We start from the raw sequence: 20,061 nt of genomic DNA on the forward strand, positions 1-20,061 counted from the left end.
GATCCAGAAGAGGATTGGGAGAATGTCATATGGTCAGATGAAACCAAAATAGAACTTTTTGGTAAAAACTCAACTCGTCGTGTTTGGAGGACAAAGAATGCTGAGTTGCATCCAAAGAACACCATACCTACTGTGAAGCATGGGGGTGGAAACATCATGCTTTGGGGCTGTTTTTCTGCAAAGGGACCAGGACGACTGATCCGTGTAAAGGAAAGAATGAATGGGGCCATGTATCGTGAGATTTTGAGTGAAAACCTCCTTCCATCAGCAAGGGCATTGAAGATGAAACGTGGCTGGGTCTTTCAGCATGACAATGATCCCAAACACACCGCCCGGGCAACGAAGGAGTGGCTTCGTAAGAAGCATTTCAAGGTCCTAGAGTGGCCTAGCCAGTCTCCAGATCTCAACCCCATAGAAAATCTTTGGAGGGAGTTGAAAGTCTGTGTTGCCCAGCGACAGCCCCAAAACATCACTGCTCTAGAGGAGATCTGCATGGAGGAATGGGCCAAAATACCAGCAACAGTGTGTGAAAACCTTGTGAAGACTTACAGAAAACGTTTGACCTGTGTCATTGCCAACAAAGGGTATATAACAAAGTATTGAGAAACTTTTGTTATTGACCAAATACTTATTTTCCACCATAATTTGCAAATAAATTCATTAAAAATCCTACAATGTGATTTTCTGGAATCTTTTTTCTCATTTTGTCTGTCATAGTTGACGTGTACCTATGATGAAAATTACAGGCCTCTCTCTTCTTTTTAAGTGGGAGAACTTGCACAATTGGTGGCTGACTAAATACTTTTTTCCCCCACTGTATAAAAAAAAGGAAATATCACATTTACATAAGTATTTAGACCCTTTACTCAGTACTTTGTTGAAGCACCTTTGGCAGCGATTACAGCCTCAAGTCTTCTTGGGTATGACGCTACAAGCTTGGCACACCTGTATTTGGGGAGTTTCTCCCATTCTTCTCTTCAGATCCTCTCAAGCTCTGTCAGGTTGGATGGGGAGCGTCGCTGCACAGCTATTTTCAGGTCTCTCCAGAGATGTTCGATCAGGTTCAAGTCCGGGCTCTGGCTGGGCCACTCAAGGACATTCAGAGACTTGTCCCGAAGCCGCTCCTGCGTTGTCTTGGCAGTGTGCTTAGGGTCATTGTCCTGTTGGAAGGTGAAGCTTTGCCCCAGTCTGAGGTCCTGAGCGGTCTGGAGCAGGTTTTCGTCAAGGATATCTCTGTACTTTGCTCCGTTTACGCTTGGCATTCATGCCAAAGAGTTCAATCTTGGTTTCATCAGACCAGAGAATCTTGTTTTATCATGGTCTGAGAGTCCTTTAGGTGCCTTTTGGCAAACTCCAGGCATGCTGTCATGTGCCTTTTTCTCAGGAGTGGCTTCCCTCTGGCCACTCTCACATTAAGCCCAGATTGGTAAAGTGCTGTAGAGACTGTTGTCCTTCTGGAAGGTTCTCCCATCTCCAAAGAGGAACTCTGGAGCTCTGTCAGAGTGTCCATCAGGTTCTTGGTCACCTCCCTGACCAAGGCCCTTCTACCCCGATTGCCCAGTTTGGCCGGGCGGCCAGCTCTAGGAAGAGTCTTGGTGGTTCCAAACGTCTTCCATTTAAGAGGTCAATGCTGTAGAAATGTTTTGGTACCCTTCCCCCAGATCTGTGCCTCGACACAATCCTGTCTCGGAGCTCTACGGACAATTCCTTCGACCTCATGGTTTGGTTTTTGCTCTGACATTCACTGTCAACTGTGGGACCTTATATATTTTTACATTTTACATTTTAGTCATTTAGCAGACGCTCTTATCCAGAGCGACTTACAGTTAGTGAGTGCATACATTATTTTTGATAGCTTTAATATATATATTTTTTAATACTAGCCCCCAGTGGGAATCGAACCCACAACCCATGCTCTACCAACGGAGCTACATCCCTGCCGGCCATTCCCTCCCCTACCCTGGACGACGCGGCCGGCTACGACAGAGCCTGGATTCAAACCAGGATCTCTAGTGGCACAGCTAGCACTGCGATGCAGTGCCTTAGACCACTGCGCCACTCGGGAGACTTATAGACAGGTGTGTGCTTTTCCAAATCATGTCCAATCCAATTTACCACAGGTGGACTCCAATCAAATTGTAGAAACATCTCAAGGATGATAAATAGAAACAGGATGAACCTGAGCTCAATTTCGAGTATCATAGTAAAGGGTCTGATTACTTATGTAAATCTAGGTTTTCTAGTAATTTTTTATTAATTTGCAAAAAGTTCTAAAAACCTGTTTTCGCTTTGTCATTATGGGGTATTGTGTGTAGATTGATGAGGACATTTTTTTACTTAATCCATTTTAGAATAAGGCTGTAACGTATGGAGGACTAAAAGTGCCACAATTAAATAAATAAATACACCATTAAATAATTACTTAAATGTGTCATTAATTAATTAAAATTAGAATTAAATACATAAATGTGTTATTAAATGTGTCATTAATTAATTCAAATACCGATTCATTTTATGTAAAATACATATATAATAATTTCACTATTTACATTTACATTTCATGGTCCTGCGTTGGAGTGCTTCCTGAATTACTTAAAACTGTCAAACTGACCCATCAAAAGTTGGTAGGCGGAACCTAACGCCTGATTGGTTACCCTCTGCATCAAGCCAAGACAAATCAATTCCGGATAATGTCAGCAGGTCCTGCTTCTACATCCTCTGCTAAGTTTAAAATGTCTCTAACCAACTCCCTGGAAAGTTCACGGAGATCCTCCATTGTCTCTATCCAGGTTGGCCTACTCTACTTCAGACCAAAGCAATGGATCAGACTAGATTCGCGTTAGCCCCGCCCACTGACTTTGATGGGTCAGTTTGACAGTTTTAAGTAATTCATGAATCACTGCAATGCAGGATCATGAAATGTAAATGTAAATAGTGAAATAATTATATATGTATTTTACATAAAATGAATCGGTATTTGAATTAATTAATGATACATTTAATTACACATTTATGTATTTAATTCTAATTTGAATTAATTAATGACACATTTAAGTAATTATTTAATGGTGTATTTATTTATTTAATTGTGGCACTTTTAGTCCTCCATAGTAACGTAACAAAATGTGGAAAAAGGGAAGGGGTCTGAATACTTTCCGAATGCACTGTATATGCTAAATGTCAGGGTTTCCGTTAGGAACATTTGGCTCCGGAAAAGTGATTGGGAAATTTATCGGACATTTGAGAAATGTAGGCCTGTTCCATATTCATTGGGTGCGTAACCCATTAGGGTGTCCATCCACGCAGCCAGTGCCATCAATAGGCAAGCGATATTGGCCAAATGAGCCACATTTACATGTCCTTAAAAACAGCCTATAACAAATTACAAAAACACCATTCCTTGTGTTTCGATGTGTAGCATATGCAAAACGTCATAGCCTATTGTTTTATTGTTTTTTACTTTCCTAAAATAATAATTGTCCACCTCATGGTTCAGCTGTCAGAGATGTGATGACTAAATGCACCAGGGCATTGCATGCATATCGGCTTAGGTGTCCACTGTATGATATTAATATTTAAAAATATATATATAACGGAAGAAAAGCTTAGGCCTATCCCTAGAGAGAGTGAGAGATAGATATGCCGGCAGCATGCTACGACACCAACATTAATTCATTTATCCTTGTCAGATAGGCTACAACATCTGCTATAGGTCTACAGATAGGCCTATAGGCGTACAGAGGGAGGCAAAAAAAATCTTCCGAATATTTTTTATAAAGATAAACATTATATATTGTTAGATTATAGGAGTAACTCTGGTAGGCCTAAATCATTCTTCCTCACCTCAAGTTCAACTGTCGGAGTCAGTTGGAGCGCCAGTGCCCACTGCCTTCATACCATAGGCCTACAATATAATAGGCTAATAGCCACACCACACCAAACTTTCACAAAAGTTTCTAAACATTATTAGGGTAATATCAAAAGTAAGTCAAGACATTGTTTATAAGGAAAATACGAGCAGGATATTATATCACGGCAAACACAACATTACAGTTGGAACTAAATTCGGACAAAGAAAATGTCTCAACAGAATGAAAGGAAACACTTGCGAACTGGTTTAAAGCTTTTGGTTGAAATGACGTGGAAACAACGTTGATTCAACCAGTTTTTGCACAGTTGGGGTGCTAGCTAGAGGATAAGGTATTTGAGCTATGAAACAACAATAATTATTTCTCAATAGCTCAGTATATGAAACATGATTACTTGATGACCGTGTAAAATAGGATTTAACTTCTAAAGTAATGTCTTTCACAATTTCTGTACTTTCTTCTCCATTTCTCCCATTTCTAGTCTTTATAATCAACAACAGGTTGCTATTGGAGGATGGAATATACACTGGCATTGGTCGCCCTCTGGTGGTTATTTATGGTCAGTACAGCACTATACGCCAAAAATTAACCAAATTGTCATACTTGAGTAAAAGTAAAAATACCATAATAGAAAATTACTCAAGTAAAAGTGAAAGTCACCCAGCAAAATACTACTTGAGTAAAAGTATTTGGTTTTAAATATACTTAAGTATCACAAGTAAATGTAATTGCTAAAATATACTTAAGTATCAAAAGTAAAAGTATACATCTTTTCAAATTCCTTATATAAAGCAAACCAGGCGGCACCGCTTTCACATTTTTTTTATTTACAGATAGCCAGGGGCATGCTCTAACACTCAGACATCATTTACAAACAAAGCATGTGTTTAGTGAGTCCACCAGATCAGAGACAGTAGAGATGTTCTCTTGATAAGTGTGTGAAATAGACAATTTTCCTGTCCTGCTAAGCATTCAAAATGTAATGAGTACTTTTGGGTGTCAGGGAAAATGTATGGAGTAAAAAGTACATAATTTTCAATATAGAATGTAGTGAAGTAAAAGTAAAAGTAGTCAAACATTATAAATAGTAAAGTAAAATACAGATACCCCAAAAAACTACTTAAGTAGTACTTTCAAGTATTTTACACCACTGATTTGAGCACATACAGTACTGCAGAACATTGACATCTGTTGCCAGTGTAGCTTTATACATTATATGTGGCATAAAGGTCACTGAATGGATTTTTAGGTTATGCTGAAAAACCTACAAAATGTACCTGATAAGATCCACACAAAACCCCACAAACAGTAGGTCTAGGTCTATGTGAGGGAAGGGGAACTAAGTAATCAGTTTCAACAGTTTCCTGATGAAGACAGGACGTCAAGAAGGAACATCTTCTTTCTGATGATGGGAATACAGGAATATACCATTCTAATTATGCATAGCTGACATTTCCCCAGTACCAGTGGGCTGGGGCGCTGAGGAGAGGCTGGGGCGCTGAGGATAGGCTAGGGCGCTGAGGAGAGGCAGGGGCGCTGAGGATAGGCTAGGGCGCTGAGGAGAGGCAGGGGCGCTGAGGATGGCTCTAAGAAAGACAGATAGTGACGGCAGCAGCTGTAGCGTTGGTGTACTGTACGGACCTACAGAAGTATGTGGAATATTTAAAGAGTTATTTTGTAGCATTTGAAAATGTATGTGCTTGTTCAGCGATCTTAAAAAGTATTTTTTTGGTAGTGAAAGAAGTTTAGAAGTGAATGTTGTTAGTGTTGAAAAATGTAAGCCTAGAGTAGGATTAGAAGTGACTGAAGCAATTACATTAATTATGCATTGCTGACATTTCCCCACCAGTCGGGGGGTTGGGTCTCTGAGGATTCCTCAGGGGGTTTGTGGCAGACAGTGACGGCAGCAGTAGTAAGTGGTATCGCTGGTGTAAAAATGGAAATTGGAGTTGATGATCATTGATCAGTATACCTGACAACAAGTGTCTATAAATTCCTACAAATGTGTTGCTTTTGGGAATTAAGTTGTGTTTTATGAGCTCCTGCGTGCTGCCTCTATCTAGACATATTGCTTTTTTCTAGTTGATGTTCCACTCTTCAAACCCTCCCAATGGTGCGTTACCTTGGCATACCCCGCAGCAGAGGCGGTAGTGGTAGCGTTGGTGTACAGTATGTTACGTACCTCTGTGGGAGAGTTTCTGCAGCAGAGTCCTGAAGCGCTGAACCACAGACAGAGAGACATCATAGGTGTACACTTCTGTCACCGGAACTGGCGTGGAGTGACACCTCCCGAACATGCCATCTGGGGAAAGGAGGACAGAGAGAGTCAGGAACATACTGTATGGTACTAAACTCTGCCATGCAGATTCTCCATCTAAGGGACTTCTAACAGTAATAACATTAGGGACCAATAGACGGACTTTGATACAATTCATTATTATGAGTTTGAAGTACAGTTGAAGTCGGAAGTTTACATACACTTAGGTTGGAGTAATTAAAACTCGTTTTTCAACCACTCCACACATTTCTTGTTAACAAACTATAGTTTTGGCAAGTCATTTAGGACATCTACTATGTGCATGACACAAGTAATTTTTCCAACAATTGTTTACAGACAGATTATTTCACTTATAATTCACTGTATCACAATTCCAGTGTGTCAGAAGTTTACATACACTAAGTTGACTGTGCCTTTAAACAGCTTGGAAAATTCCAGAAAATGATGTAATGGCTTTAGAAGCTTCTGATAGGCTAATTGACATATTTTGAGTCAATTGGAGGTGTACCTGTGGATGTATTTCAAGGCCTACCTTCAAACTCAGTGCCTCTTTGCTTGACATCATGGGAAAATCAAAAGAAATCAGCCAAGACCTCATAAAAAGAATTGTAGACGTCCACAAGTCTGGTTCATGCTTGGGAGCAATTTCCAAACGCCTGAAGGTACCACTTTCATCTGTACAAACAATAGTATGCAAGTATAAACACCATGGGACCACGCAGCCGTCATGCCGCTCAGAAAGGAGACGCGTTCTGTCTCCTAGAGATGAACGTACTTTGGTGCGAAAAGTGCAAATCAATCCCAGAACAACAGCAAAGGACCCTGTGAAGATGCTGGAGGAAACAGGTACAAAAGTATCTATATCCACAGTAAAATGAGTCCTATATCGACATAACCTGAAAATCCACTCAGCAAGGAAGAAGCCACTGCTCCAAAACCGCCATAAAAAAGCCAGACTACGGTTTGCAACTGCACATGGGGACAAAGATCGTACTTTTTGGAGAAATGTCCTCTGGTCTGATGGCCATAATGACCATCATTATGTTTGGAGGAAAAAGGGGAATGCTTGCAAGCCGAAGAACACCATCCCAACCGTGAAGCATGGGGGTGGCAGCATCATGCTGTGGGGGTGCTTTGCTGAAGGAGGGACTGGTGCACTTCACAAAATAGATGGCATCATGAGGAAGGAAAATTATGTGGATATATTGAAGCAACATCTCAAGACATCAATCAGGAAGTTAAAGCTTGGTCGCAAATGGGTCTTCCAAATGGACAATGACCCCAAGCATACTTCCAAAGTTGTGGCAAAATGGCTTAAGGACAACAAAGCCAAGGTATTGGAGTGGCCATCACAAAGCCCTGATCTCAATCCTATAGAAAATTTGTGGCAGAACTGAAAAAGCGTGCGCGAGCAAGGAGGCCTACAAACCTGACTCAGTTACAACAGCTCTGTCAGGAGGAATGGGCCAAAATTCACCCAACTTACTGTGGGAAGCGTGTGGAAGGCTTCCCGAAATGTTTGACCCAAGTTAAACAATTTAAAGGCAACGCTACAAATACTAATTGAGTGTGTGTAAACTTCTGACCCACTGAGAATGTAAGAAAGAAATTAAAGCTGAAATAAATCATTCTCTCTACTATTATTCTGACATTTCACATTCTTAAAATAAAGTGGTGATCCTAACTGACCTAAGACAGGGAATTTTTACTACGATTACATGTCAGGAATTGTGAAAAACTGAGTTTAAATGTATTTGGCTAAGGTGTATGTAAACTTCCGACTTCAACTGTATAAAAAAAACAGCTTTTTTTATGACTCACCAAGAAGCACAACATTCCCCCTTCAGTACCAACCCTGCTAGTGCAGCTTTTGTCAGAGATTTAGATATTCTTCAGTGGGAGCTAATGCTTCTCACTTCAGACAGGATGCTATCAGCATGGTGATAAGCACTGGCTCATCAATATAGAGACGTTATCAGTGAAGGCTTATCTTATCTCCATATCAGCGGGCCTAAGCTCTACGCTGTGTCCAATGGGCTCTGGAGTGACGCACTCTGAGGAGCACATACAGCAGGATTCATATTTCATCTACCCACTATCTAGACCAGAATAGAAAGCCAGCACTTATAAAAGTGTGGATACGTCCCAAATGGCACCCTATTCCCTAGTGTACTACTTTTGACAAGAGCCCAATGGCTGCCATTTTGGGACACAACCTTTGTAAATGACTGCACAACAGCATAATGTGACAGACAAAAGAGTAGCACTGCATTGCAAAATCTATGAATTCATTATGCTCATTGTTTTTGGTTCACAAATATCAGCAGTGAATTGGGAGCTTTAACAGTGTGCGGGCCTTGTAGTATTCTTCACTAGCCCAGCACCTATGTTTTTAAGGATGTGCGTATGACCACAAACTTCTCACAAATATCACTCCCATCACTGAGTGAGATCCAATTCAAATGGTGCAATGCAAACATGTTGGCATTGGTCCATGTTGGTTATGGAAACAGCCCAGTCTTTTTTTAGAACACCACCCATTGTAACCACCGCAATCAAATGGAGAGGAAGAGGAGCAACATTTATGAGGAAACTGGGAGTGACCTGGTGCCTGGCTCTATGGTGTCCAATTGGTCTCTCTACTGCCTGTAACAACCATTCACTCTCTGTCACCATCTCTGTTTCTATAATGGGAAACATGAGAGATAAGAGACACTTAGCACTCCTACTTTTGCAATGACACATGCTTTTTGTACTGTATGTATTGCCAATATTGTGTAATGTATGTTTTTGCTTATGTACGACCAGGAAGATGATTTTCATGTTTATAACCATAAATTAATCTAATCTAATCCAGTCCATATTCACACAACATGGAGGTATAGTATAATATACCATATCCTATCAAATGCCATTCAGTAAAGCATCAATTGTATCAGGCTTGTGTCTTTGGAGCACTTACTTTTCATATTGTCCTCTTGCTATACTGTGGTGAAATTCAAGGCAACATTTGAATTATTACTCGTAATAATAGCAATGCATATTTAAGTCAGAAACAGCTTCTCTCTCATTTATCTTGGCCCCTGTACATGGGGCTGTTAATCAGAGCCAGAGCCCCTTCCTTCAACTTGATTTACGGCATGGATTACAGCAAATGAGAATTTAAAGGCCATTTTCATGGGAGTGGTTTGTATTATGATTGAGGAGATGCTTGCTGAAGTTTAGAAATGCCTTGTTGGATTCTGACTGATGTATTATCCCTGCTTGGAAGTGGCCAGGTGGTCATGTTCTGCTGTGCTACACTGATCTATACAGCTGGAGTAACTCAAAACAACTCCCATATTCAATCAAGTCACTAGGATGCAACTTCACCAATCCATCTTTATACGATATCACCAAAATAATGAATAAGGGTAAACCTATAAATGAATTGGATAAGTGCCTAGATTTCTGAATTCTGATTGTCTCGTACAAAAACAAGAAGATACTTCAAGCCTAAATAAAAAATCAATCCAAAAAATAATAATATCATAAATCTCCTCTGCATTGCACTACACCTCAGCTCTTTCTCCAGTGCTTGACAGTCAGATCACAGCCAATGCACAGCATCAGTGGACGCAGCTAATCAGCTGTGAGTGATGCTAAAGCTAATAAAAGGTTATCTGAATGGGAGGCTATGAGTCACTGGGCCATGCTGCTGCTAGCTGCTGCCTGCCAGAGCAGGATGACTTGTATTGCCTATCCAGCTCGTGACCCAAATGGCACTCTATTCCCTATAAGCCAACAGGCTCTGGTCAAAAGTAGTGCATTATATAGGGAATAGGGTGTCATTTGGGATGTCACCAGTGTCAGATTGTGCCGTGGGATGCCAGAGTAATCGATCTTGTTGAGTGATGTCTGTGGGGTTCTGGCCAGGCTCTGTCTGGCCCCCAGGGGCCGGCTCTGTTAAAAGGTCTTGATCCAGTCCATTAGACTTTATGGTAGTTATATGGAAGAGCTATAGTAGATATAGTATAGAGCTATGAAAGATATAGTATAGAGATATGGTAGATATAGTATAGAGATATGGTAGATATAGTGTAGAGATATGGTAGTTATTTTCGCCTTCGGGCTTATTGTGCTTATTTTCTACGTGAATATTGCACTAAAGTCTTTTGGACTGAGCTTCTGCGTCCTGCGCTCGATTCATGCACCACACCCACCTTCAGCACCCCTTGACAGAATCACACACCAAAATGGAATCAGCAGGATCTGCAGTTACGCCTGAGTCGCTCGAGGAGCATGTTCGCGGCCAAGATTACCAGATACGACAACTGGGGACCGCTCTACAGGACGTCATCAACACCCTGCACCGATGGGAGGCCAGCGGGGTACCCACACCTCCACCTACCCTGCCAACCCCATCGGCCGGTCCACCAGTCCCAGGTCCGGAACCCAGGGGGATTCGGCTCTCGCTCCCGAGGGCGTATGACGGAACAGCTGCCGGGTGTCAGGGGTTCCTCCTGCAGGTGGAGCTCTACCTGGCCACTGTACACCCGGTGCCCTCGGGACACGAGAGCGTTTCCACCCTCATCTCCTGTCTCACGGGCAAGGCGTTGGAGTGGGCTAACGCCGAGTGGAGGAAGATGGACGCCAACACCATCTCCTACGCCGAGTTCTCCCGCCGCTTCAAGGCCGTGTTCGACCATCCACCTGAGGGCAAAGCGGCGGGGGAGCGTCTAGTCCACCTGAGACAGGGGAGGAGGAGCGCACAGGCGTTTGCTCTAGAGTTCCGGACTCTAGCGGCGGACGCAGGGTGGAATGAGCGGGCCCTCATCGACCATTTTCGATGTAGCCTACGGGAGGACGTTCAACGTGAGTTGGCCTGCAGGGATACCCATCTCACCTTCGACCAGTTGGTCGATATGTCCATCCGTCTGGACACCCTGCTGGCCACCCGTGGACGTCCCGAGGGGGGTCCGTCCATTCCTCCCTCCGGCACCTCCGAGCCGAGCCCTATGGAGCTCGGGGGTGCCGGCGCTAGAGAAAGGAGGAGGAGGAGCCCGAGGGGGCCTGTCTCCTGCACCAAGTGCGGTCGTGGAGGGCACACTGCGGCCAGGTGCTGGGGAGGGTTCTCCGGGGGAGAAGACAACAGGCCACGCACTGGGGGGGCCTCCCAGGTGAGTAGACGTCCCACTTACCCAGAGCTCTCTGTTGCGCACTTTTGTATATCTGTGTGTTTTCCACAGGTTGCACCTCATTCCCAGCATAAGGCGCTAGTCGATTCAGGCGCAGCTGGGAATTTTGTTGATCGGAAGTTTTGTTTAGATTTAGGGATCCCTCTCCTACCTGTTGACAAACCTTTTCCCGTTCATGCCTTAGATAGCCGCCCGTTGGGGTCGGGGTTGATTAGGGAGATCACAGCACCACTTAGGATGTGTGCGCAGGGGGGTCATGAAGAGACTATACAGCTGTATCTGATCGACTCTCCTGCGTACCCAGTGGTGCTGGGAATTCCCTGGTTAAGCACCCATAACCCTGCTATTTCGTGGCAACAGAGGGCTCTCGATGGGTGGTCTGCTCAGTGCGAGGGGCGATGTCTGGGTGTTTCCGTGGGGGCGACTTCGGTGGTTAAGTCCAAACCAAGTGCCCGCACTGCACATTCCGCCTGAATATGGGGATTTAGCTCTCGTGTTTAGTAAAACTAGGGCGACGCAGTTGCCTCCTCATAGACAGGGGGATTGTGCGATTGATCTCCAGGCAGGAGCAGCGCTCCCACGGAGCCACGTGTATCCTTTGTCTCAAGAGGAGAGAAAAGCTATGGAGACGTACATAGCCGAATCTTTGAGACAGGGATACATTCGGCCCTCCACTTCTCCCGCCTCCTCGAGTTTCTTTTTTGTGAAGAAGAAAGATGGAGGGTTGCGCCCGTGCATTGATTACCGTGGTCTCAATCAGATTACTGTGAAATACAGTTATCCACTCCCTCTGATTGCGACCATGACTGAGTCATTGCATGGAGCGCGGTTTTTCTCAAAATTGGATCTCAGGAGCGCGTATAACTTGGTGCGCATTAGGGAGGGCGACGAATGGAAGACAGCGTTTAGTACCATGTCAGGTCATTTCGAATATCTCGTCATGCCATATGGGTTGATGAATGCTCCATCAGTCTTCCAATCCTTCGTAGATGACATTTTCCGGGATATGCAGGGACAAGGGGTGGTCGTGTACATTGATGACATTCTGGTGTACTCGTCTACCCGAGCCGAGCATATAACCCTGGTGCGTCGTGTATTGAGGAGGCTGTTGGAGCACGACCTATATGTCAAGGCAGAGAAATGTCTGTTTTTCCAGGAGTCGGTCTCCTTTTTGGGTTATCGGTTGTCCGCGTCAGGGGTGAGAATGGAGGTGGATCGTGTGTCCGCTGTGCGTAATTGGCAAACTCCAACCACTGTAAAAGAGGTGTAGCAGTTCTTGGGCTTTGCGAATTACTACCGGAGGTTTATCCGGGGTTTTGGACAGGTGGCAGCTCCCATCACGTCCCTTCTGAAAGGGGGTCCGGTGCACCTGCAGTGGTCAGCTGATGCGGACGGGGCCTTTAGGAGACTGAAGGACCTGTTTACGTCGGCTCCGGTGCTGGCGCATCCGGATCCCGCATTACCCTTTCAGGTTAAGGTAGACGCGTCTGAGGCTGGTATAGGGGCCGTTCTCTCTCAACGGTCCGGCACGCCACCTAAACTCCGCCCCTGTGCTTTTTACTCAAAGAAGCTCAGCCCGGCGGAGCGTAACTATGACGTTGGGGACAGGGAGCTGTTAGCTGTAGTTCAAGCCCTTAAGGTGTGGAGGCATTGGCTTGAGGGGGCTCAACACCCTTTCCTCATTTTGACTGACCATCGGAACCTGGAGTACATCCGGGCAGCGAGGAGACTGAACCCTCGCCAGGCTCGATGGAGTATGTTTCTCACCAGGTTCGTATTTAAGATCACGTACATCCCTGGGTCCCAGAATGGTAAGGCAGATGCGCTGTCCCGGCGGTATGACACGGAGGAGAGGTCCGTTGAGCCTACTCCCATACTACCGGAGTCTTGCCTTGTGGCACCGGTGGTGTGGGAGGTCGATGCCGAAATCGAGCGAGCGTTGCGTACCGACCCCAGCCCTCCACAGTGTCCTGAGGGTCGGAAGTACGTTCCGCTCGAGATTCGGGATCGACTCATTTACTGGGCTCACACGTCACCCTCCTCTGGACAGCCGGGTATTGGCCGGACAGTGCATTGCCTTAGCACTAAATACTGGTGGCCCACTTTGGCTAGGGATGTGAGGGTTTATGTCTCCTCCTGCTCGGTGTGCGCCCAGTGTAAGGCGCCCCGACATCTGCCCAGGGGTAAGTTACAACCCCTGCCCGTTCCACAACGACCATGGTCCCACCTCTCGGTGGATTTTGTGACAGACCTTCCCCTCTCTCAGGGGAATACCACCATCCTGGTCGTTGTGGACCGGTTCTCTAAGGCCTGTCGTCTTCTCCCTATGTCGGGTCTTCCTACTGCCCTACAGACCGCTGAGGCCCTATTTACCCACGTCTTCCGGCATTACGGGGTACCCGAGGATATAGTGTCTGATCGAGGCCCCCAGTTTACCTCCCGTGTTTGGAGAGCATTCATGGAGCGTTTGGGGGTCTCGGTTAGCCTTACCTCAGGGTACCACCCGGAGAGTAACGGGCAGGTAGAACGTGTCAACCAGGATGTGGGTAGGTTTCTGAGGTCGTATTGCCAGGGCCGGCCGGAGGAGTGGGCACGGTACATTCCCTGGGCCGAGATGGCCCAGAACTCTCTCCGCCACTCCTCTACCAACCTAACCCCCTTCCAATGTGTGTTAGGTTACCAGCCGGTTCTGGCACCTTGGCAGCAGAGCCAGATCGAGGCCCCTGCGGTGGATGATTGGATGAGGCTGCACAATCGGCGCTCGCCTTGTGACGAAGGACGGCCCGCTGCAGGTGGACGTGGGCAGCGTTCCACGTCTCTTCCGAGCGCCGATCTCCACCGCAGTGAGGGGCCGGTGTACGCACCCGGAGATCGAGTCTGGCTCTCTACCAGAAACCTACCCCTCCGCCTGCCCTGCCGGAAGCTGGGTCGGCGGTTTGTGGGGCCCTTTAAAGTCCTGAGAAGATTGAACGAGGTGTGTTATAGGTTACATCTACCTGTTGAGTATAAGAATATTAACCCCTCGTTCCATGTGTCTCTTCTCAGGCCGGTGGTAGCTGGTCCACTCCAGGACAATGAGATAGGGGAGACTCCTCCGCCCCCACTGGACATCGAGGGGGCTCCGGCGTACACCGTTCGGTCCATCTTGGACTCAAGACGCCGGATGGGGGGTCTCCAGTATCTCGTGGAGTGGGAGGGGTACAGCCCGGAGGAGCGGTGCTGGGTGCCGCGGAGGGACATCCTAGACCCATCTCTCCTGTCGGAGTTCCACCGGGACCATCCCGCGCGCCCTGCTCCGCGTCCTCCTGGTCGTCCCCGAGGCCGGGGTCGGCGCACGGCTGGAGCCGCGCGTCAAGGGGGGGGTACTGTCACGGTTTCGGCCGAGGCTGCTCCTCCTCCTGGTTCGGGCAGGCTTCGGCGGTCGTCGTCCCCGGAGTACTAGCTGCCACCGATCTATGTTTCATGTTCGTTTGGTTTTGTCTTGATGTTGTACACCTGTGTCTTGTTAGTCCTCGTTAGTGTCCTATTTAGTTCTCGTTGTGTGTGTTTGTCTTTGTGTGTGATTGCTCTTCTGTTTTGTGTTGGAGCTACGTACTTCCCTCCAGTGTTTTGGAGAGGTTTTTCGCACGTTAGTGCGCCGTTTGTTTGACGCCTGTGTGCGCCGTTATTTTCGCCTTCGGGCTTATTGTGCTTATTTTCTACGTGAATATTGCACTAAAGTCTTTTGGACTGAGCTTCTGCGTCCTGCGCTTGATTCATGCACCACACCCACCTTCAGCACCCCTTGACAGATATAGTGTAGAGATATGGTAGATATAGAGCAGCGATATGGTAGATATAGTGTAAGGATATGGTAGATAAAGTGTAAGAATATGGTAGATATAGTGTAGAGATATGGTAGATATTGTGCAGAGATATGATAGATATAGTGCAGAGATATGGTAGATATAGTGTAAGGATATGGTAGATATAGTGTAGAGATATGGTAGATATAGTGCAGAGATATGATAGATATAGTGCAGAGATATGGTAGATATAGTGTAAGGATATGGTAGATATAGTGTAGAGATATGGTAGATATAGTGCAGAGATATGATAGATATAGTGCAGAGATATGGTTGATATAGAGCAGAGATATGGTAGATATAGTGTAGAGATATGGTAGATATAGTGTAGAGATATGGTAGATATAGTGTAGGGATATGGTAGATATAGTGTAGAGATATGGTAGATATAGTGTAGAGATATGGTAGATATAGTGTAGAGATAATGGGGTGCATCCCAAATGGCACCCTATTCACTACATTGTCCAATACCTTTGACCCTATGGACTCTGGTCAAAAGAAGTGCATTACTGTATATAGGGAATTGGGTGTCAATTGGGATGCACAAATGGGCTCTCCACTTTCACAACCCACAGTAGATCTCTAGAGTAGCAGCACACAAAACAGCTTGAGTCTGTTGCTATGGTGGCTCTCTTTAGTCAAAGATCAATGCTAGATCTCATTAAACTAATATTTTAGACTTAAGCTAAACAGATGATGATGATTTCAGTTAATGGAAGGCTTTCCGTGCCACATATAAAGCATTACATCTGTGATCCATTACATCCGCAACCACATTTACCACAAAGCTGGCCATGACACTCCACCATTTCAGTAAGCAGGAGGTCCAGAATCAAACATGATTGTTCTTTTCTCAATATAGCTTATGTACTGTATAAAAAAAAACTGCTATTTATTCATTTAATCAGTAAGAGTTGCTAAATTTAGAGCTGCTGGAGACAAACAAACAGGCTGTCTTGTTATCAGAGACCAAAACCTATTAGCTGTGAGGAGTCACACAGCAATCTGAATCCGTCCGTGACATGTTGGATGAAGACCTGTTAGGACACAGCTGGGTAATGGGCCAATTTAGTTCCATTCCCCTGTTACACCTGTTGCCATGGTGATGCCTGTTGAGTGTTTGTCCCCTACTCCCCTTAAGCTAATCAGAGTAGGAGCTGGAACAGAGTAGAGCATCCTATTTTGTTTGTGTGGTGCTCCAGCAAGTTTTCAACAGGCATCAACATCTGATGCCTGTTTTCCTGCTTGTGTCAAAAAGCACCTGGTGTCTGTTGTCTTACTGAGAGGGGGTTGGATTCACCTAGCCAACATCAGGCACGTTGGAGGGAATCACAGTATGTGCTTGTACTAGCAGAATCTTAATGGTTTTATATTAATGATAAATAAACATGTATGGAAATGATCATACATTGGTGCGAAATTGTGGAACATCTGTTCTCCACGGTTCTCTATTGATAAGATAGAATACGGTGTGTGTGTGTGTTTGTGCGGGCATGTCTGCGTGTGTGTGCCTGGGTGTGTGCGTGCGACCCTACTTGATGTATTGTACATTCAACAGAGAAACCTACTGTATAGGTCCAAATTAAATAACCACAGTATTAATATATTATACCACACAAGACCTGTCCTCCACAGGTACAAAACCACACAAGACCTGTCCTCCACAGGTACAAAACCACACAAGACCTGTCCTCCACAGGTACAAAACCACACAAGACCTGTCCTCCACAGGTACAAAACCACACAAGACCTGTCCTCCACAGGTACAAAACCACACAAGACCTGTCCTCCACAGGTACAAAACCACACAAGACCTCAACTTTACTTTGCTTCAATGTTGTTTCAACTTATTCCAAGACAACATGAATTTACCAAGGCTTTCTCCACTTTGTGCAAAGAGTAAACCATATTAATTAGAGCAACACCTTCATTGATTTAATCCAAATCTATTCTGCACTGGAGTTTTACTCCATAAACAATGTAACAAAGCACCAAGTACACTTCTGATTTGTCCAAAAGAAAAGTATAAGAAAACATATAATTATTGACTATAGGCGTTCCTGTATCAGGGACAGAATGTTTCAATTTCACTGTTGAGCACACAAAGGGTGTTCCTTGTGGAATGAAGACAGGCTGAGGAAGCATTCTGCACTACCGGTATTTAATTATTAATCACACAATACACAATACAGCCTAGGAAACTGATTAAAATGTACGGGGAAATCAGAGGAGAATAATCTAGATATATCCAGCACATTTTCAATATCATTGTATAAATGTATACATCAACTATTCATGTCGCAATCATTCAGAATCAGTAAAGCATGTCTGTAGGTCTTCTTGACTGTTTTGCAGTAAATGTATGAAACAGTACTGTAATTGTACCACTAGGTGGAGACTGACTGACCATACAAGTTAACTTTATTAGGGCCTGCTGGTGTCAAATGCTGTCACCTGGAGCAGGGGTTCCCAAACTTTTTCACTCCCTTCCAACATTGGGGAACATCCCGCTGTTCATGACACAAACTGTTCACACCCCTCTTGTTGGTGGAGAGAATTTTGCAGGTTTAAAGCTTATTTCTTGCAATTCTATACATTTTGCCATTTCTAATGTGTATTAATTTGATATTTTACAACAAAATCTATGGGCAAAAAAACCTAGCTAAAACATTTTAGACGAGATGGTTTAGTTGATCTGGACAAGTGAGACAAACATGAAAGATAAACCAGGAGTGTGTGTCAGCGTGCACGTTTCTGAGAATCCTAGTCAAGCAAAGAAATGTTGAGCAAATTAAACAGCAGGACCCAGTGAGTCTTGCAAACAAACCAAAAGCTCAAAGCAAGATTAATTGGCTTCCACAAATTGCTAGTCTCCCATCTGAAAGCATTAGAACAACCTTGGGTTTGCTCATGCACAACTATTTAGCAAACTGGCAACACAAATACTATCCATCACCTCCATGGGTAATCACGCCACTGGGGGAAGGATGTGATTAATCCATTTCAAGGCTCACAGATCAACAGAAAACATTCAGGAAGCTGGTGAACATGCACTAGAAGAAATTGTTTGTTAAAGGCTACAGTGTAATGGTGGATTACATTAACACAATATCTAACAAAATATGTTGTCAACTTGTCAAATACACTGTTATAGGAATATACTGTTATACATATACTTATAAAGTTATGATATTCAGTACAGCCAGAATTCTACTATGTTACATCACTTGGATACACCCTAACTTAAAAATGATCTATCATCATTAATATACACTTCAGATATGTTATCTGATAGCAACATCACACATACTACATCAAAGTGAAACTGGGTTAAGCAAAAAGGGTGTGCATAGTGCACACTTTCCACTGCCTACGCTGATTTTCCACAGCCTATTTCCCCCTGACCTGACCTGACCTGAACTGAACTGACCTCGCTCCAACACCTAGACACCCTGCCTTTTAGCTGTAGGGACAACATTGGTAATAAAGGCTACTGAAAATCTGCAATACCCTCAACCCTATCATCTTGGGTATGACATTCAATACATGGGAGTGACCACAAGGGGACAGTGTGTATAACAATTGACTGCAGACCCTTCCTTGCCATTCTATACATTCCAAATGGCACCCTATTCCCTATATTACACTATTGTACTACTTTTGACCAGGGCCCTAGGGCCTTTTGGGATTCAGACCTTATCTCTATGTAAAGGCTGCTGGGCTCCTTGCTACTGACGCCAGGTAATTGAGAATCATGAGATGTGCCTATAATGTCACAGAGCACTTGGTCATCCTGGTCTAAAATCAGGACTGCTCATCCTCAGACAACTGTCATAGTGAAAATGTCAAGTCGCTGAAGAAACTTAGCCTCTCCACCGCCGACGACCATCCAGACTGCCCTTTCCTTTGTGTTCCAGATCAGACCTGGGCCGTGTCCCAAATGACACTCTATTCTGTTTATAGTGCACTACATTTGACCAGGGCCCTATAGGGCAGGGAATAGAGTGCCATTTGAGACGTACCCCTGTTGGAGATGAGATATGTTCTAGAACATCAAAATCCAGGTATCCTCCTCCAGTGAACACAGATATGCCTCTATCTCAGGATCCAGGAAGCTATGTTCTGAGTAAAAAATGATTAATTTTGCACACGGAGAGAGAGAGAGAGAGAGAGAGAGAGAGCAGAAAGCAGGGCTGTCAGTGTCTCTGATTAATGTGTCTTTGATCAAAGAACTGCCTTGCGGCTACTTTAGTTCAGTACAAAACTACTTTGAAATAACACCAGAATTACAGTAGCTTGTTTCTCCTCATTACTGTTTTACATAATAACCAAATTAGGTGCCATTTTACAGTAACACTTTCAACTTTCCCCTTTTGCTCTTATACCTGTGTAGTAACCACGTTACTCTATCAACACTGTATTAACATGTTAACAGTGGTTTTTGTATATGGGCACAAACAGAGAGTTGTGGGCAGGCAAAGAAACAGTAGAAAACAGCAGGAGAGGGGCTGTTGATGCTGTTACCCATCACCTATTAGCCCACTCACTGTGTCTAATTTCTCTGCCTGGTAAGTGACAGTATCCTGTGGTAATTTGACAACACTGTCATTAACACTGGCTGGCACTGGCACACCACAGAGAGAAAGACCAGTGCTGAGCTGATGGTGCTCACTCGCTGTAGCTTTTCCACAGCGTGTTCCAAGTATCAGCCTAACCTCAGCTCACCTCAGCTGGCACTTATAGTAGCAGCTTCAAACAGGTAATCAAAGAGAGAAAGCGTCAGACTGGCTGCCAAAGTAGCACTTTCAGTCTGTTTCAGGTGTCGCCCATCTTCCCCATTATCCCCTGTGTATTTATACCTGTGTTCTCTGTTTGTCTGTTGCCAGTTCGTC

At 44.6% G+C, this 20,061-nt stretch overlaps 1 protein-coding gene across 1 annotated transcript in view; it reads right to left on the minus strand.

Annotated features, from left to right (window-relative positions):
* LOC311150468 (receptor-type tyrosine-protein phosphatase N2-like) overlaps positions 1-20,061 on the minus strand; it is a gene marked incomplete at both ends in the record, with an annotated part of 137,999 nt that overhangs the window by 100,941 nt on the left and 16,997 nt on the right. Inside the window, one exon of the mRNA XM_084187967.1 lies at positions 6,052-6,171. Coding sequence (XP_084044093.1) covers positions 6,052-6,171 — 120 coding nt within the window. The remainder of the gene's footprint in view (positions 1-6,051; positions 6,172-20,061) is intronic.

Source organism: Coregonus lavaretus, assembly GCF_964263955.1.
Source record: "Coregonus lavaretus genome assembly, chromosome: 23".
NCBI lineage: Eukaryota > Metazoa > Chordata > Actinopteri > Salmoniformes > Salmonidae > Coregonus > Coregonus lavaretus.